This window comes from Salvelinus sp. IW2-2015, unplaced genomic scaffold (assembly GCF_002910315.2).
Source record: "Salvelinus sp. IW2-2015 unplaced genomic scaffold, ASM291031v2 Un_scaffold1346, whole genome shotgun sequence".
Lineage (NCBI taxonomy): Eukaryota > Metazoa > Chordata > Actinopteri > Salmoniformes > Salmonidae > Salvelinus > Salvelinus sp. IW2-2015.
In genome coordinates this window covers 182,055-202,885 of record NW_019942851.1, presented here as the reverse complement: position 1 = coordinate 202,885, position 20,831 = coordinate 182,055, and the positions used below count along the sequence as shown (strand labels likewise).

Below are 20,831 nucleotides of genomic sequence, written 5' to 3'. Positions count from 1 at the left end.
AAATGTGTTGTTTTAGTGTGTGTGTGTCCACTTGCTAATGCTATGACCATATGAACACCACACATACAGATATGCACAATGCATTTACAACAGTCAGAGCAGTAGTAAAAAATAACCATACTTAAGGATTTATTGTAGAAAATAGATACAGGAATGGTTGTACATATCTGAAACAAAAATAMAATTTTCTGTTCAACACTAACATAACAATTGGGATTGAAAATAACACCTGCAGCTATACACAATGTAAAACAATCTTAATTTGGTTGTTGGTTTCCACAAAAAAGAAGCCTTTATTGACATGGTTGTCTCATTTAAACTCAAACAGGTTGGTCCAAATGTAGCAAAAGATTGCAAGGCTAAAGACAAAGGGTGTCATTGGTGAGATGAGAATCAGAATGTTGTAGATGGATGTACTGTATAAAACGGACATTTCCTCATTGTACATACACAACACATTTCTATTTGAACATTCTGTGATGTTGCACCCTCCTGAACAGGCTCCAGAGGTGGAAAATTTGGGTCACTTCCAATGTGCATCAGTCCACATAACATTACATTCCTGGCACATTCTCTAAATTGAAATGACTCCAGATGAGTTAGAAATGTGTTAAAGAACAAAGTATCCCTTATGCTGTTCTTTCCAACTGAGCCCTTGAATCTTACAAGGCCTCAGTTTCTGATGCTCGTTTCTCTTATTTGGTCGTTCATTGGCTACAGATCCCATTCATGTGTTTTTCCAAGTGCTTGACACACATGAAGTCAGTAGAACCACCTTGCAATACAAACTTTATGTTGGGAGTTCAGAAATATTGTTCTGTATATTACCTTGTAAATAATGGACTAAGTAGTGGCAATTTACCGGTAGAAATACAAAAAAATGGTTTATGAAATTTTTCTAAGATAATAAAATTTCTCATTTTTCGGTTGCTAGAGGCGCGACCCAGTTGTTCATTCTATATGTTCCGTTGCCATGCTCGCTGGCAATGTTCTTGTCCCAACTAGCTACGGTTAACAGTCACGACGTCTGCAGCCAGAATAACAGCAGAGTAGCTGCATTTGTGTTTGTTTACATAAAAGCAGAAGTTCTGTATTTTACCTTGGAAATAATGGACGACGCAGCGGGAAGATGCGGAGCCGAGTACGTTCGCGGAGTTCATTTTTCCCTTGTCATGCTGTGTCATCCGTTATTTCCAAGGTAATGTACAGAACGGAGGCATTTATCCCACTTATACCGCAGTTGCCAAAGAAAACAATACTAAAACACAGATTTACTGGTAGAAATACAGAAAAATGGTTGATTTCATTTTTCTAAGAGAATTACACTTTAATATTTTGGTTGCTAGAGGCGCGACCCAGTTTGTTTGATATTGATGGGTGCGCCACAGTTGTTCATTCTATATGTTCCGTTGCCATGCTCGCTGGCAATGTTCTTGTCCCTTGCTTGCTAGCCAACTAGCTACGGTTAACACCGTCACCTCTGCAGCCAGAATAACAGTTAAGTAGCTGCATTTGTGTTTGTTTAAGCTGTTTTCTATTTAAATTAATTTTGATGCATCCATAACAATGAGCTGATACCAGATTTTGCCTGGCATAGCTAGAAAAGTTTGCCTTCTCGTCAGGACACTCACACTGTTCATTATGAGGAGATCACATTGATATCAAACAATAGGCTAGAAGCTAGCTAAGTACAGTGCATTCAAAAAGTATTCAGACCTCTTGACTTTTTCCACATTTTGTTATGTTACAGCCTTTTGTCATTATGGGGTATTGTGTGTAAATTGATGAGAAAAAACAATAATTTAGTCAATATTATAAGGCTGTAACTTAACAAAATGTGAAAAAATTCAAGGGGTCTGAATACTTTCCGAATGCACTGTAGTTCGTTGCTAGTAAACCTTTCACCAAATTCAAAAATATCAGTTGCTGAAAAAAACGGGTGAAACGAGAAACGTGGGAGGATTTGACAGCATAGCTCCACTTGCGTCATGACTGCAACAGTAGAGACCACAGAAATTCATGTTCACATCACTCACCAGTGGTTATTACTAGGCAATTCAAAATCAAATACAAATTCAGTATAATTGTAGGCCAACTCTAAATTTGTTAATTTTAGGCTAGACCAATTATGTACCAAATGTCTTAAATCAGTATTTATTTTATCTTTTTGGTCAGGGGGCCGGAACATAATTACAAATTTGTAGACAGCAAATTGCCCGCAAGAAGGGCAAACAGATATATTTGACCAAAACATAATAATTTCAACCCTTGCTTACATTTGTATGCGATCACATGTCTCTCTATTATGTGTGGGAATACTTTGGAACCGATTGCCAAAATTAAAATCACTTGGAGCTGATTTGCTGTTTTTAGTCTTTTATGTCCCCCCCAAACATTGGGGCTTTGGCTTATAAACTCAGCAAAAAAAGAAACGTCCCTTTTTCAGGACCCTGTCTTTCAAAGATAATTCGTAAAAATCCAAATAACTTCACAGATCTTCATTGTAAAGGGTTTAAACACTGTTCCCCATGCTTGTTCAATGAACCATAAACAATTAATGAACATGCACCTGTGGAATGGTCGTTAAGACACTAACAGCTTACAGACAGTAAGCAATTAAGGTCACAGTTATGAAAACTTAGGACACTAAAGAGGCCTTTCTACTGACTCTGAAAACACCAAAAGAAAGATGCCCATGGTCCCTGCTCATCTGCGTGAACGTGCCTTAGGCATGCTGCAAGGAGGCATGAGGACTGCAGATGTGGCCAGGGCAATAAATTGCAATGTCCCTACTGTGAGACGCCTAAGACAGAGCTACATGGAGACAGGACGGACAGCTGATCRTCCTCGCAGTGGCAGACCACGTGTAATAACCCCTGCACAGGAGCAGTACATCCTAACATCACACCTGCGGGACAGGTACAGGATGGCAACAACAACTGCCCGAGTTACACCAGGAACGCACAATCACTCATCCTGACATGACCCTCCAGCATGAACACTGACATTCCTGTCTTGCAGGAAATCACGCGCAGCCATACTACTCGTTCTGTGCGTGATTTTCTGCAAGACAGGAATGCCAGTGTTCTGCCATGGCCAGCGAAGAGCCCGGATCTCAAACCCATTGAGCACGTCTGGGACCTGTTGGATCGGAGGGTGAGGGCTAGGGCCATTCCCCCCAGAAATGTCAGGGAACTTGCAGGTGCCTTGGTGGAAGAGTGGGGTAACATTTCACAGTAAGAACTGGCAAATCTAGTGCAGTCCATGAGGAGGAGATGCACTGCAGTACTTAATGCAGCTGGTGGCCACACCAGATACTGACTGTTACTTTGATTTTGACCCCCCCTTTGTTCAGGGACACATTATTCAATTTCTGTTAGTCATATGTCTATGGAACTTGTTCYGTTTATGTCTCAGTTGTTGAATCTTGTTATGTTCATACACATATTTACACATGTTAAGTTTGCTGAAAATAAATGCAGTTTACAGTGAGAGGACATTTCTTTTTTTGCTGAGTTTATATAGGCCTACATGCGTAAGCTCTAATATGCATGTGGGTATTTTGAATTAGTCATCACCTTAGAAAGCTCTGTCCATTTCGTTGTGTTAGGCTTTGAAATAACATCCACAACAACCATGTTTTACACTCAGTTTCAACCTGTTGTTGAACTTCTTTCTTCAAATTGATCATCATAGTGAGGTGAGATTTAAAAGCATCATGCTGTTCTGATGATAAGTGTTGTGATTTTTGATTTCATTTGCATTCATGACAGAGTGGTTAGAGGGACAATAGAGTCCTGATCACCAGGCCATTAGTGACCTGTTGATCATTAGCGAGTTGGGTACTTCAAACACATGTCCAGAGTGCATAAGAGGAGAATACCGTGACTCAAAGGTCACCTAGGATTTTACTGCAGTCCTGACTCATGACTGCCGGTGTGGCGATAATAATCACCTCAACAGCCCTACTCACCACGTTAGATCATCAGATGCTCCAAAATATATGTCTCTGCATAAACAAATCAATGCTAGCTAGCTATGTTTTTCCTTGTTGGACCTGCATTTACAATGTTTCCAATTTCCGTTAGTGTGGTTGATGGTTTAGCTCTCTGTAACTTTGTAGCAAGTACGGTCTGCATGTGTAGGCGAATATTGCGTCATGATTGCAAGGTGTCCTGATATCTTTTCCAGCTGTCCCGTTATGTTTTTAATGTCCATTCTAGAATATCAGAAACAAGTATTCAACAATGCTGTGGTAAAATATAAATAATAATTTCATATTGTGCAAACCGCAACAGTCAATCCTACAGGACCAATCAAGAAAGGGTATTGAGTATGTGTGTATGAGTGACGAATTTAGTGTGTGTGTGCGTGTGTAATGCTTTCTTTTTTTGCAGAGGCTTTTGTGTTATAGCAACCCTTTTAGCAGACTGGCTAATATAAACCACAAGAAACATTGAATGACAACTGCTTGATAAATAACATCATACACGTTATTACATTTTTAGGGAGCCAGCTTCCCAACAGTTTCCGGCGTTCATATGTAACCTCTTGAAGCACTCTGAAATACCTTTATCAACTTCTCTTCCATTTTTACAGGTTTTGAGTACTGCCTCATGTCGTGTTTGATAAATAGTGAGATGAGACTTAGGGCTCGGTTCAATCTGTAAAGCTGAAGAGTAACAGACTCCGTGATGGAAATTTAAAGGTCATTTTGGATTTAGCCGACATAAGCAGTGTTTATCGTAAAAGCAGTCTCTGCTAAAGCAGGAACATTGCCTTTAAATTTCAATCACACTGGAAAGCTGAACTTCCGTAATGCGGATTGAATAGATCCCCTAAGGAGATATGACAAAAGAACTCAGAGTTCCATGACAAGATATGGTCCTGTACACTTTTATACAATGGAATGTGAGCCATCACCATCTGACAGACAGATGCATCTCCATGGTAACATACTGACGCAGTCTCCATGGTAACAAGATGGAGAAGCCCACCTCAAGGGCCACTGAGACCTCCACAGTCCTCCTCCTCTCACCCTGGTGAGATCATCATTCTTCCAGTCAGGCATCTTCCTGGCCACCCCTCTGGTGGAGGGGTCTTACCATTTCCCAGGTATGGGTGTTCCGCACTCGTACCAGCCAACGTAGGTGGCGTGCGAGTTCCCTCCGATCTCGCCGAAGTTGACCGGTTCCTGGCGCATAGCCCGGTAGAAGCCTGAGACAATAGAGCAGAGGGAATATGAGAACCCTTCTTTTACAAATGGTTTGGAATGTGAATGGTCTTTTAACATAGTCTAGAGATCAGTGTTTCCCATAGTTAACTCTGAAACAGCAAACTTCAGTAGTCATTGAAAAGTGACCAAGAACCGTGGTCATGGGCACCTGTACATGTGTCTACGATTCTTTCCCAGTAATGTCTCTAACGGGTTCCAGTATTTGGCCCAGTACTCTACCTGATCGGCTGGGTAGCTGGTCGGCCAATAGCTGGCTGCCTGTTTGTCCGTCCAGGAAAGAATCTACAAACTGGCAGTGGTCCTCCCCATGACCAGTCTGGTCCCCGATGTTGTAGAACTTGCCTGCACAAGGTCAGAGGTCAAAGGTTATGGCTCTGGTTAGTTAAACCTTGTTCAAAATTCCAATGTAACATATGAACTCTTCATATACGTACATGCACAGATACAAGGTATAGTATAGACAGTAAAACATAGACAAACACTCTTACTATACTATACTGACCGGTGAGCGAGTCGCTCATGTAGATCTTGTATCTAAGGGAGTTGCACAGCTGAATGCCCACAAACTTGCGGTACCAGGTCCTCTTCACATACTGCTTCCCGTTACACTCCGAGTAGGAATCTGCCTTGAAGGGGAACTGTGTCCAGATAGCATCTTTACCTGGAGGGAGCAGAGAAAACAAGATCTAAGGATTGATATGATAGGCACAGAGAATAGGATACAAACTAGGGAGGAAAGATGTGTGAACATGACATACTGAGACTTACCTGAGACATTCTCACTCACCCGAGGGTCCGCTATAGAGGAGAGAGAGTAAAAGAGAGAAGGCATCGTTAGTCACACATCAGTCCATTATTACCACATTAATACAGTAATAGAACAATACTCACCCTTGGGAAATAAAGGATAATATTAAAACCATGGTTCAGATTACAACAAAAACACATCACATTGTTCTAGTTAGCACATAAAACGTTGTGTCTCCCAGGGATTTCACTACAGGGTAAAGAACCATTGGACCAATCACTCTTCTCTATTATTGCTATCACCACAGGGTTGGACATTAGCCCAGCCCAGTCCCATCAGTGGAGTCGTATTACTGTTTAGACACAATGTTGCTTTGGATCAAATTAGCTCATTGAGTTGATCGAGTATTTTAGTGTGCATAACGGATATGATATGACTACGAAAATCTGGTCCATCTGTAACTATTATGTGACTATGACTTGGGCCAAGAGTTTTCCCTGACCATGAGGGCTTAAACTCTAAGCCTATCAATGTCCAATATGATCAGGTCCCTATACACTCCCTTTGCAAAGTTGCACCCTTGCGTTAGCTCTCCATCTCTTCCTGGAGGCTAGTGTGGGTTGTGTATGGGAGTAGGGTAGTGGAGGCTCCTCAGAGGAGGAAGTGGATTCATCCTCAGTGAATTTCATTTTTTTTTAAATAGTGAAACATTACTAAAAACTATACTAAATATGTTCAGGTCACCAAATAATTGACGAAAACACACTATTTTGCAATGAAGGTCTACAGTAACCTCATCAGCACTCTGTTGGGTAGCACCATGGTGTAGCTGGAGGACAGCTAGCTTCTGTCCTACTCTGGGTACATTGAGTTCAATACAAAACCTAGGAGACTCATGGTTCTCACCCCCTTCAATAAACTTACACTGTAATTATGACAACTTCCGGAGGATGTCCTCCAACCTATCAGAGCTCTTGCAGCATGAACTGACATGTTGTCCACCCAATCAAAGGATCAGAGAATGAATCTTGTACTGAAATCATAAGCTACAGCTAGCTAGCACTGCAGTGCATAAAATGTGCCGATTAGTTGACTCAAAAAGAGAGAAAGACAATAGTTGAACAGTTTAAAAAAATGAATTTCTTCCAAAATGAAAAAGCGAGAGAGAGAGAGAGAGAGATTTGGTTTTAAAAAAGTATGAAAATTGTATGCACTCACTAGTGGAAGTCACTCTGGATAAAAGCGTCTGCTAAATGACTAAAAATAGGTAGCAAGCAGCTAACTATTTACACACATCTATTAGCTAAAGGCTAAGATGTCCTATTAACAAGTGACTAATTTGCGACACATCTGGAAAGCTATCAGGGATCCTGTTAGATACGTCACTTAGAGGCTAAGCCAGGCTAATGCAAAGTATTACAATTGAAACAGTCGGTGTGGTTGCTGATTGATGATTGACTTTTACTAATTCACCAGCACAGCTAATGGGGCTCTGCGATGCTAACGGTGGGAATTGTGGTCCTAGGTCTAGACACTGATCTAAGGTCAGTTTTGCCTTCTTTCTATCAACGCTTCAGTGCTAGATGATATCAGATCTGCGTTAGCAGACATCCACATAGCAGTTGTTTTGCCGGTGTTGGATGTCACGTTCCTGACCTGTTTTCTGTTAGTTTTTTATGTGTTAGCTGGTCAGGACGTGAGTTTGGGTGGGCAGTCTATGTTTTCTGTTTCTATGTTGGTTAATGGGTACCTAATATGGTTCTCAATTAGAGGCAGGTGGTTTTCATCTCCTCTGATTGAGAATCATATTAAGGTAGGTGTTTTCACTTTGTTGGTCGTGGGTGGTTGTCTCCTGTGTTAGTGTCTGTCTATGTTGCACCATACGGGACTGTTTCGGTTTGTTTGTTCATTTTGTTYGTTCGGTTTTTATGTAGTCATTTCCCTGTTCGTGCGTTCTTCGTGTTACATGTAAGTTCTTACGTCCAGGTCTGTCTACATTCGTTTTGTTATTTTGTTAGTTTATTCAAGTATAGTTYGTTTTTGTCTTTGTTGTTTTGTCGTGTCTAAATAAATATCATGTCAAAGTATCACGCTGCGTCTTGGTTCAATCCATGCTCCTCCTCTTCGGATGAAGAGGAGGAGGAGAACCGTTACAGAACCACCCACCCTACCAGAACCAAGCAGCGGAAATTCGAGCAGCGGCCAAGTAAGCAGGACTCGTGGCCTTGGGAGGAAGTATTGGAGGAAAAAGGACACTGGGCGCATATTGGGGAATATCGCCGCGCTCGTGAGGAGATGGAGGCAGCGAGAGCCCAAGAGCGTTGGTATGAGGAGGCAGCAAGGAGACGTGGCTGGAAGCCCGAGAAGAAACCCCAAAAATKTATTGGGGGGGGATAAGAGGTAGTGGGCCGAGGGCAGGTAGGAGACCTGCGCCCACTTCCCAGGCTTACCGTGGAGAGCGGGAGTACGGGCAGACACCGTGTTACGCAGTAGAGCGCACGGTGTCTCCTGTACGTGTGCATAGCCCGGTGCGGGTTATTCCACCTCCCCGCACTGGTAGGGCTAGATTGGGCATTGAGCCAGGTGTCATGAGGCCGGCTCAACGCGTCTGGTCTCCAGTGCGTCTTCTCGGGCCGGCATTCATGGCACCAGCCTTACGCATGGTGTCCCCGGTTCGCCTACATAGCCCGGTGCGGGTTATTCCACCTCCCCGCACTGGTCGGGCGACGGGGAGTATTCAGCCAGGTAAGGTTGGGCAGGCTTAATGCTCAAGGGAGCCAGTACGCCTGCACTGTCCGGTATTTCCGGCGCCACCTCCCCGCCCCAGCCTAGTACCAACAGTGCCTTACACCACGCACCAGGGCTTCCAGTGCGTTTCCAGAGCCCTGTTCCTCCTCCACGCACTCTTCCTATGGTGCGTGTCTCCAGCCCAGTGCCTCCAGTTCCGGCACCACGCACTAAGCCACCTGTGCGTCCCAGAGCCCTGTTACACACTGTTCCTTCTCCCCTACTCGTCCTGATGTGCGTGCCCTCAGCCCGGTGCCACCAGTGCCGGTACCACGCACAGGCAAATAGTACGCTTGAAGTCCAGTGTGCCCTGTCCCTGCACTAGCATGAAGGTGCGTGTCCTTAGCCCGGTGCCTCCAGTTCCGGCACCACGCACCAGGTCTACAGTGCGCCTTATCCGGCCAGAGCCATCCGTCTCCCCAGCGCCATCTGAGCCATCCGTCTCCCCAGCGCCATCTTGAGCCATCCTCTCCCAGCGCCATCTGAGCCAATCCGTTCTCCCCAGCGCCGTCTGAGCCATCCGTCTCCCCAGCGCCGTCTGAGCCATTCCGTCTGTCCCGAGCCGTTAGAGCCGCCCGTCTGTCCCGAGCCGTCAGAGCCGATAGTCAGTCAGGAGCCGCTAGAGCCATTCGTCAGACAGGATCTGCCAGAGCGCCAACCAGACAGGATTGCCAGAGCCGCCAACCAGACAGGATCTGCCAGAGCCGCCAAACCAGACAGGATCTGTCAGACGCGCGCAACCAGACAGGATCTGCCAGAGCCGCCAACCAGACAGGATCTGCCAGAGCCGCCAACCAGACAGGATCTGCCAGAGCCGCCAACCAGACAGGATCTGCCAGAGCCGCCAACCAGACAGGATCTGCCAGAGCCGCCAAACCAGACAGGATCTGCCAGAGCCGCCAACCAGACAGGATCTGCCAGAGCCGCCAACCAGACAGGATCTGCCAGAGCCGCCAACCAGACAGGATCTGCCAGAGCCGCCAACCAGACAGGATCTGCCAGAGGCCGCCAACCAGACAGGATCTGCCAGAGCCGCCAACCAGACAGGATCTGCCAGCAGCCGCCAGTGAGCCATAGCGCCAGAACCGCCAGCGAGCCATGAGCGTCCAGAACCGCAGCCAGCCATGAGCGTCCAGAGCCGTCAGCCAGCCATGAGCGTCCAGAGCCGTCAGCCAGCATGAGCGTCCAAGCGTCAGCCAGCCATGAGCGTCCAGAGCCGTCAGCCAGCCATGAGCGTCCAGAGCCGCCAGCCAGCCATGAGCGTCCAGAGCCGTCAGCCAGCCATGAGCGTCCAGACCGTCAGCCAGCCATGAGCGTCCAGAGCCGTCAGCCAGCCATGAGCGTCCAGAGCCGTCAGCCAGCCATGAGCGTCCAGAGCCGTCAGCCAGCCATCAGCGTCCAGAGCCGTCAGCCAGCCATAGCGTCCAGAGCCGTCAGCCAGCCCAGAGCTGCCATGTATCCAGAGCTGCCCCTCAGTCCAGAGCTGTCTCCTGTCCGGAGCTGCCCTTCAGTCCGGAGTTGCCCCTCTATCCTGAGCTACCCTCTATCCTGAGGCTACCTCTCTATCCTGAGCTACCTCTCTATCCTGAGCTACTCTCTATCTTGAGCTACCTCTCTATCCTGACCTACCTCTCTGTCCTGAGCTACCTTGTCCCGGAGCTGTCCCTATTTTGTGTTGCCTCTTATATTAGGTGGTGGGATAAAGAGGGTGGTCATTCTGAGGGGAGAAGTAAGCTGGGATTGACTATGGTGGGGTGGGGACCTCGCCCAGAGCCTGAGCCACCACCGTGGTCAGATGCCCACCCAGACCCTCCCCTAGACTTTGTGCTGGTGCGCCCGGAGTTCCCACCTTGAGGGGGGTGTATGTCACGTTCCTGACCTGTTTTCAGTTTTTTTAGTGTTAGCTGTCAGGACGTGAGGTTTGGTGGGCAGTCTATGTTTTCTGTTTCTATGTTGGTTAATGGGTACCTAATATGGTTCTCAATTAGAGGCAGTGGTTTCATCTCCTCTGATTGAGAATCATATTAAGGTAGGTGTTTTCACTTTGTTGGTCGTGGGTGGTGTCTCCTGTGTTAGTGTCTGTCTATTTGCACATACGGGACTGTTTCGGTTTGTTTGTTCATTTTGTTTGTTCGGTTTTATGTAGTCATTTCCTGTTCGTGCGTTCTTCGTTTACATGTAAGTTCTTACGTCCAGTCTGTCTACATTCGTTTTGTTATTTTGTTAGTTTATTCAAGTAAGTTCGTTTTTGTCTTCGTTGTTTTGTCGTGTCTAAATAAAATCATGTCCAAGTATCACGCTGCGTCTTGGTTCAATCCATGCTCCTCCTCTCGGATGAAGAGAGGAGGAGAACCGTTACATTGGAACTGTGTTAGAGCTGCTCCTTGCAGCTCCTTGCGTTACCTTATTGCGGACCATGCCATTGGATGTAAAAAAAAAAAAAAAAAAACACAACCGACATCATATCCGACAAATCCACGTTAGGAAGATTCATCAGGGCACGTTACGTTCAAACACTCCAATGTGTGATTCTATTGTCTACACCTCGATTAGATGGTGATAGGTTATAAATTCCCCCATCCAAATGAACATGAAAACATGCATTAGCCTGTCGTTATTTCTATCATCGATAGAGCCTACATTTTCTATTGCCATTTTGAAGTTCTAACGGGGCAGGAATAATATGAAAAGAGTGGTTTGTGACATACAAGAGCAGCCGCTCACTRATCTGTCAGGTCATACCGCAGTTACACCTCCAACACCGCCAAAACATCCACTATGCGGTTGTCGGCCAACGCGGGTCAACGCTCGATCTGATTGGATCGGGGCCTAATGTTAGGATATGGGAAAGATAAGCTAATTCTAGATCCATCCATGCCCATGGAACTTCTATCTGGAGCTGGCCTCCATTCCGGCTCCATTACATAAGTGTAATCCGATACGTTGGCTGAGCGTCCATTTCCGCTCTATATCTACCTGACTCTGTGTTGAACAACACTGGCTCGCTGGCAGGCCCTTCCCCAAGCTCATTCTTGGGTTTCACTTTGAACTCGTAACTGAAAAAGAAGGGAAAGATAAATAGTCAACACGGTGTCAAGGCGTGCCTAGCTCAGTAAATACCGAAATCTCATTTTTGATATACTTTCAATCCCGAATGCCATGCTGATAGCTTTCCCAGTAAAGGAAACCTTAGTCACTCTTGTTCACCATAATTGTAACTTTTGTGGAGCTTGAGTTTATATTCCACCCATCTCCAACACTGTGACACTTGATATTTTTATTCTCCAGACAGCCTTGAGTGCATCGAGGCCAGTGATTGCTTGTGACCCCATTTCTCTCTCCATTTCCCTCCCTCTCTCTTTCTGTCTTTCTCTCCCCTTCTCTCTTTCACAGACACACACACTAACACTCAATACCTCAAGCGCGCACACACACACACACACACACACATACACACATACACACACGCACACACACAATTCTAATGGCTGTTCCATGTGTGATGTTTAGATGGTGGTCTGTGGGCGAGGAAATCCAGCCCAGTGGTAGGTTCTGGTAAATCTGGTTTATACTCTGAATCTGTAGATCCCAGCCAAAACCAAGACCAGGATCCAGCATCATTAATAAACACATTGAGCCTTACCAACCCAACCCTGCTACAGCAAGCCTCCACACACCACATACAAACAAGCATAGACACACACCTGTTCTCTGGTTTTAGGTTCTCCACTGCAGTGTGAGTCTGGTTGGTGGTCAGGATGGACACCTCTTCTCCATTGGGTCCATGGGTTCTTGAAATGACCTCATACTCTGTCAAAGGGGAAGCAGGAAATCCACACATGGAATCCACACATCCACACACAACATGTTTAATTACATCTTTACAACTTCATATCATACAGATGGGATATTAACATAAACATTTTCATTTTAAATGTGCACAGCAGCATCTTAACGAGGCAAGTATAAACATTTGACACAGGATTCAGAGGATTTGGGTGGGGTTGGCAAGGATTGGCCTCAAAGAAAGCGCTCTGAAAATATGTAGTCTCAAATCTCCACAACTTGTTTTCTTTGTAGAGAGAAATATCCTGATTGAGCACAGATGGAGTTTCATAACGTTATTAAAATACCCATTGTAACAGAGTCTTATGGATTAGGACTTCACTCTTCCATAACCAGGAGTGTTTTATGAACCTCTTTGGGTATGTGCTGCTGCACGCACACACACACACACACACGCACGCACGTACACAAGCACACTTCCCCCTTAACCTGTGGTGTCGTTGTCGGTCTTCTCCCAGTCCAGGATGACGAAGGAGGGGCATCCCTCTACAGTAACCACGGTGAGGTTGGAGGGGGGCAAGCGGGGGGGTGCGGTGACGTTCTGCTCCACCCCCTCCTCCTCAGGGAAGAAGCTGAGGGACTTTGTTATGGAACACGGTTCGTCTGGCTTCTTGTCAGTCTTATAGATCACATGAGGGGCTGCAGGAGAAATTGAAGAATTGGCGTTCAAACAATAATAACTTTAAAGACAGAAGTCTGTAGGATTAGAAAAATATATGCCATTTAGCAGACGCTTTTATCCAAAGCGACGACCATGCGTGCATACATTTTACGTAAGGGTGATTGCGGGAATCGAACCCGTTATCCTGCTGTGGCAAGGCCCATGTTCTACCAACTGAGTTACAGAGGAACACAATTGGATAATGAAAAAGAATGAAAAAATAACTACAGATTTACTTAAATGTATTTCAATGCACTATATTGTAGTGCCACATATTGTATTCCTTCTGCGTTCAAGACACATTAATTACAAACAGGAAATGAATTTAATATTTGTCAAATTCCTATACTTTGCAGCCATTGAAACAAATATCAAACAGCTTATGATCAGGAATAGTTGTATTATTGTTTACATCTCTCACATCAGAGTGGTATACTACAACGCAGTAGAAAGGAGTAAGTAAGCCCAGCCTGGTCTCATAGACTAGACGTAACATAGTAAATGTAAATCTGGGACACTGAAATTAGTATACAATAGGTTTGGTATGGTTACATAACACAAACGGTTACTTAAGGCAAACCGAAAGACCCTTCCCCCAACGCTAACCCTTTAACCTAACTCCTAACCTCAACACTAACCCCTAACCTAGCTAACGTTAGCCACAACAAATTGAAATGTGTAAAATATTGTACATTTTTCAAATTCTTAACATATCATACGAATTGTAATTCGCAACATATCATACTAAATGATATGATAGTTTGTGTGTATGCATTGATATGTAGGCTACGTGTGCCTTTTTTTAAATGTATGTAGTTCTGTCCTTGAGCTGTTCTTGTCTAATGATGTTCTGTATTATGGCATTCTGTATTATGTTTCATGTTTTGAGTGGACCCCAGCAAGAGTAGCTGCTGCTTTTGCAACAGCTAATGGGGATCCTAATAAAATACCAAATGGAGTCCTTCAGATTTACATACAGAATGATACAAAATGCTCTGAGACCAGGTTGGTAAGCCAGCTAACTTGCCTAAATACTATATTATGCAATAACTTTTTATTTTTTTGAAAGATAAGCTTGAAATGAGCATAGTCTAATTGACTCAACAACCAAAAACACTGATCGAAGTTTAGCTTTCTTAACTTCGTATGGCTGCAGGGGCAGTATTGAGTAGCTTGGATGAAAGGTGCCCAGAGTAAACGGCCTGCTCCTCAGTCCCAGTTGCTAATATATGCATATTATTATTAATATTGGATAGAAAACACTCTGAAGTTTCTAAAACTGTTTGAATGATGTCTGTGAGTATAACAGAACTCATATGGCAGGCAAAAACCTGAGAAGAAATCCAAACAGGAAGTGGGAAATCTGAGGTTGGTCGATTTTCAACCCAGCCCTTATTAAATACACAGTGGGATATTGGTTATGTTGCCCTTCCTAAGGCTTCCACTAGATGTCAACCGTCTTTAGAAACTTGAATGAGGCTCCTACTGTGATGTGGGGCCGGATGAGAGCTCTATGAGTCAGAGGTCTGGCAGAGAGCCAGGTCCTGGTCATGCGCATTTCACATGATAGCGACCTGCATTCCATGGCTTTTCTACAGACAATGGAATTCTCCGGTTGGAACGTTATTGAAGATTTATGATAAAAACATCCTAAAGATTGATTCTATACTTAGTTTGAAATGTTTCTACGACCTGTAATATAACTTTTTGAATTTTTCGTCCGACGTTCGTCTGGACCTGCACGAGCGTTTGGATTTGTGTACTAAACACCCTAACAAAAGTAGCTACTTGGACATAAATAATGGACATTATCGAACAAATCAAACATTTATTGTGGAACTAGGATTCCTGGGAGTTCATTCTGATGAAGATCATCAAAGTTAAGGGAATATTTATAATGTTTTCTGATTTCTGTTGACTCCAACATGGTGGATAATTTTTTGTAAATCTGAGCGGCGTTCTCAGATTATTACATGGTTTGCTTTTTCCGTAAAGTTTTTTTGAAATCTGAAAGGGGCTGCATTAAGGAGAGGTATATCTATAATTCCATGTGTAACAATTGTATTTTCATCAACATTTATGATGAGTATATCTGTAAAATTGATGTGGCTATGCAAAATCACTGGATGTTTTTGGAACTAGTGAACGTAATGCGCCAATGTAAACTCAGATTTTTTTATATAAATATGAACTTTATCAAACAAAACATACATGTATTGTGTAACATGAAGTCCTATGAGTGTCATCTGATGAAGATCATCAAAGGTTAGTGATTAATTCTCTCTCTATTTGTGCTTTTTGTGACTCCTCTCTTTGGCGGGAAAAATGGCAGAATTTTTCTGTGACTTGGTGGTGACCTAGACATACTCGTTTGTGGTGCTTTCGCTGTAAAGCCTATTTGAAATCGGACACTTTGGTGGGATTAAAAACAAGATTACCTTTAAAATGGAATAAGATACTGTAGCGGTATTAATTAGAGAAAGGTAAAGAAGATTTTGTTCGGGCGCCAGGCAGGTATTAACCCTGCCGAAAGAAGGAAATAATAGAACAGCGAGAGTACCACTACCAGACCCACACACATCAGCAGAAGAGACTGCCTAGAGTGTAGCCTGTTGACCAGATAGCCAGCGGAGAGAAAAGAAATACACACCCTATAGATCCCACATCACAGCACAGTCCTTCCACAATTCTTGGTAACCCCACCAAACATACCTCATATAACAATAATGGCAGAGCAAATAAACAGCAACTTCATACAATAATGAATGAACCCAGTCATCACACAGAGGATTTGCAACAGTTTGTATTCTCTGTTGTGAAGGAGTGCAGAGGTAGGAATGTGTGGGGTTCATATACACACTACTTCACCAAGCATACCTCATATAATAATAATGGCAGAGCAAATAAACAGCAACTTCATAAAATAATGAATGAAAACAGTCATCACACAGAGGATTGGCAATAGTTTGTATTCTCTTCCTGGTGAGGAGTGCAGAGGGTATGAATGGGTGGTGTTCATATACACACTAGTCCAGCTCCAATGAACTTCAATGTACTTAGGAAATAGAGTCGATTTCAGTGTAAAGCACTGGAACATAGCAGGAAAAGAAAGAGAAAAAGAACAAGAGAGGGCTTAGCTGTGGTCTGGAGGGTGCAGGTATCCGGTCTGACTGTCAGATGGTATGTTGGGTTGTAGTGAACGCTTCGCAACAAATGTTGCTACTAATCCATTTGATCCATAACCATCGCGGTCCCAAATTAGAACAACCACGTCGTCGAGCGATCACACCGAGGATTGATCCAAACACTATACAACCCACATACGCTGAAGACAAACAAAAAACCTCTGCACATAGCCCACAACAAAAACTGTCGCGGTCCCAAATGAGAACAACCACGGCTTCGCATAGCACACACAAACCAAACTGTCGCGCCAACAAGAGCTCTCTCCAATAGAGCTTAACGAGCTCTTTTATCTCCTCCTTCCTACTGCTCATGTGCTTTTAAAGTGGCAGCGCACTTAAGTGCAGATTTTTGCCACACTCCTCCCCCCATGAAAAAAAAAGCCTGTAGAAACAGAGAGGATGCAGGCTTTGACAAGTTAATGTTCCTGCTATCCAAAACCAGGGAAGTCCTCATCATCAGAGTTCTCCACGAAGAGTTCCTGCAGGTGTTGCTCTTTGCCTGCGATCCAGCTCTTCTGCCGTAGGGTAGCAGGGCTTTAGGTCAACAACATGCACCGTCCTGACATCTTCCCCAGTGTCCTCCAAACAGACCAAGTAGTTCACTGGTCCCAACTGCTGCACTACACGGTATGGGCCTTTCCATCTCGAAGCTAGCTTGGCAGTGAACTTCTTAGATGCCTTCGACAGATGATGTGAACTACCCAGACACGAGACTGGGGTGGGAAACACACGTCTCGTCTATGTTTATCATAGTTTCTCAGCTGTCGTTGTTTGGCTTTGGTTTTGCTGGCCTCCACTCTGGCTAGCAAGGTGTGGTGGTGTTGTACGGCATCAAACGCTGGGCAGTCAGGTGAAACATTAGAACTTTGCAAGACTCTGTCCATCGGACCTTTTAGTGGTCTTCCCAGTGGAGTTCAGCGGGAGTGACCCCAGAAGTCTCCTGCACGGCAGAGTTCAGTGCAAAGCGAAATCAGGAAGATGCTGATCCCACCTTGTGTGCTGATCCCCCACGAATGAAGCAATCATCCCTTTCAGGGTACGGTTTACCCTCTCGGTCAGGTTGGTCTGAGGATGTAGGCTGTGGTCAGCTTGGCAATTAACCCCAGTAGGTACAAAGCTCTTTGTATATTCCTGATATGAACTGCGGACCTCGGTCAGAGAGGATTTTGTCTGGAATTCCGAATCTGGTAAAGACCTCCCGTCGCAAAATAGAGCAATGGCTGATGCAGTGGCTTTGCGGAGTGGAAACAACTCCACCCAGTGTGTGTAGTAGTCCACTACCACCAATAAAAATTCATTCCGGGTTCCCCGGCTGGGAGGAAAAGGTCCCATGAGGTCAATTCCCAACATTTCATTCGGATGGTTTACCACGGTCTGCTGCATTTTTCCAGCAGGTCTGCCAATGTCTGGTTTGTATTTCTGGCAGACTTCACACTGCTGTACAAACTTCCGGTATCAACCCACATGCCTGGCCAGTAAACCACCTCTTGTAGTCTTCGATACGTCTTAAAAACTCCAAGATGGCCACTCATGGGATTAGCATGATAAGCTTGATTATCTGGTCACTCAATGTAGAGGGAATGAAGACGCGATAATGGGAGCTGTGTATTCCCTCTCCTCTTGGAGTTTTTCGATACACTTTATCCTGAATTATGCTATACTTATCATTGAAACGACTCTTTGAGTCTTCTTCAGACAGACTCTGGTGGATCGCCATGATGGCAGCATCCTTCTGCTGGGCTCTCCATACACTCTCATCATCCAGAGGAAAGGAATCATCCAGACACTTAGCGGTAGTGTAAGTGCTGCACAAGGGAGGACAAACATTGGCAGTCTCTGTAATCCGAGAAAGGGCATCTGGTACAACGTTTAGTTTTCCTTTGCCATACTCAATGATGAAGTCAAACTTCTGCAGTCGGATAGACCAGCGAATAAGACGGCTGTTGGTCTTGCCTGATGCCAGAACCCACTGCAGAGCAGCGTGGTCTGTGACAACGGTGAAGATCTTCGCCTCCAAGTAGTAGCTCCATTTCTCCAAAGCCCAGACCACAGCGAGGCACTCCCTTTCAGTCGTTGAATAATTCCTCTCGGCTGAATTAAGGGTGACTTGCATAGGCAAGAACTTCTTCTGTTCCAAGTCCTGTTTGTTGAGCCAAGACGGCTCCAAGCCTGTTTGACTTGCATCCGTGTACACAATGAAATGAGCATTCAAGTTAGGATGTCCCAGCACTGGAGGATAATGAGACTGTTTTTGAGTGCTTCAAATGCCCTTTGGCATGCAGAGGTCCATTGGAATTTCACACCCTTCTTCTTAAGGTGTTGAGGGGTTCGGCGACCTTTGAAAAGTCAGGCACAAACCTGTGGTACCATCCAGCCATACCCAAAAAACGCTGAACAGCCTTGAGGGATGTGGGAATTGGGAATTCCTGCACGGCTGCAACTTTGGCTGGATCTGCATGGATACCTTCAGCATTAACCACATGACCAAGGAACTTGAGTTCTAGCAAACAGAAACGACACTTCTTCAAGTTCAAGGTCAAACCTGCAGCCTTTAGTCTGTCGAAGACGGACTGTATGTCTTTCAGATGATCCGCGACAGAGGAAGAGTAGATTATGATGTCATCCAGATACACAAGACAATTTCTACCCCTCAGATCTCCCAGGACAGTCTCCATCAACCTTTGGAAGGTTGCTGGAGCATTCCTCAAACCAAAAGGCATGACTTTGAAGGAGTACAAACCAGCAGGGGTGACAAAGGCAGTCTTGTCCTGACTAGCGGGATCCATTGCCACCTGCCAATAACCACTGTTCAGATCCAGATGACTAAAGATAGATGCTCCTGCCAGAGATTCCAGTATGTCATTTATGTTTGGTAGAGGGTAGGCATCGCTTTCTGTTATGGCATTCGGCTTCCTGTAGTCCACACAGAATCGATAYCCACCATCTTTCTTAGGAATCAGGACAACCGGAGAAGCCCATCCGGAAAAAGACGGTTCCACAATTCCATTCTCCAACATGCTTTTGAGCAGTTCATTGAGGATTGCCAGTTTGGCGGGGGACAACCTGTAKGGACGCTGCTTAATAGGGACATCATGCCGGGTATAGATTTTGTGTTTGAAGATGGTTGTACGGCCGAGTGTAAGAGTGCAGACCTCACTGTTCATCTCCAACATCTGGGAGAGCTTACACCTTTCCTCATCCGACAGACATGCCTGTTCCACTGCTTGTTTGATGTAGAAATCAGCATCAGGTTTGCTTTTGCTCTCGGATAGAAGGGGGGGTACGGCGGTAATCAGGGTGACAGTTGGGTTCTCCGACTTCACTGGTGRAACATGTTTTTGTCTTTGTCTTTTTATATTTTCTCGATCTCTGACTTGACCTTGTCCGGACTCTGCATAATGTAGCAGGCTCCAGCCTGAAATCAGTGCATTACCAGGTTGAAATGGATGAGGCTGGGAATAGTCAGAGTGCAGCCGATARGAGGGTTCGGACATCGAGATGGTCAGTCCACTGAAGAACAGGAAGTCTAGACCAATGACTACAGCAAATGCAAGGCTTGAATCTGCAAGAATTGCCACAGGAAGTTTAATAGTCTCATCATGCAGTTGTATTATTATACTAATCCAGCCCAAAGGGGTGGTAGGTTCTCCATTGGCCAAGTACAATGGTCCCTCCTCCCATGTTTGTAGCTCCTCATGAGGTAATGCCATGTTCTGCCACAGGGCCTCTTGCATCAGGGTGTAAGTTGCTCCTGTGTCAATTATGGCCTTCCCTCTCCAGTTCCTAACAGTCAGGGGTACCAATAGTTGTTGCGGAAYAGTAATAAGACAGCTAGGGGTGATGTCTAAAGGCTTCATGGGCATTAAGGCTGACCCAATGGTATGCAAGCCACCACGTCCGTCTAGACTGTCGGTCTTCTGTCCTTTCTGACCTTTTCCAGAATCCTGACGCTGGACATAGAGCGGGCAAGAACCTGGAGGATGTTGGACTTTACACCTCCAACACATCACTGGACTTTTGTCTTGGCTCTTGGGTACAAATATCTGAGATGGTTTAGCCCCCAGAGAGCTATGGGTATACTGGGATGAGGGAACAGGGTTTTTAGTTTGAAGGTGGTGCTTCCAGTCCTTCTCAAACTGARTCCCCAGACGCACCAGATCATCCACATAGAGGATTGGCAATAGTTTGTATTCTCTTCCTGGTGAGGAGTGCAGAGGGTATGAATGGGTGKTGTTCATATACACACTAGTCCAGCTCCAATGAACTTCAATGTACTTAGGAAATAGAGTCGRTTTCAGTGTAAAGCACTGGAACATAGCAGGAAAAGAAAGAGAAAAAGAACAAGAGAGGGCTTAGCTGTGGTCTGGA

The 20,831-nt window shown here is 44.9% G+C and overlaps 1 protein-coding gene across 1 annotated transcript in view; it reads right to left on the bottom strand.

Moving 5' to 3' along the window:
* Positions 1-112: 112 nt before the first annotated feature.
* LOC112070507 (target of Nesh-SH3-like) overlaps positions 113-20,831 on the bottom strand; it is a 60,684-nt gene continuing 39,965 nt past the window's right edge. Inside the window, exons 14-20 of the mRNA XM_070439001.1 lie at positions 13,047-13,256; positions 12,476-12,581; positions 11,748-11,827; positions 6,005-6,034; positions 5,739-5,897; positions 5,456-5,578; positions 113-5,217 (exon numbers count right to left, since the gene is read on the bottom strand). Coding sequence (XP_070295102.1) covers positions 5,102-5,217; positions 5,456-5,578; positions 5,739-5,897; positions 6,005-6,034; positions 11,748-11,827; positions 12,476-12,581; positions 13,047-13,256 — 824 coding nt within the window. The 3' untranslated portion in view covers positions 113-5,101. The remainder of the gene's footprint in view (positions 5,218-5,455; positions 5,579-5,738; positions 5,898-6,004; positions 6,035-11,747; positions 11,828-12,475; positions 12,582-13,046; positions 13,257-20,831) is intronic.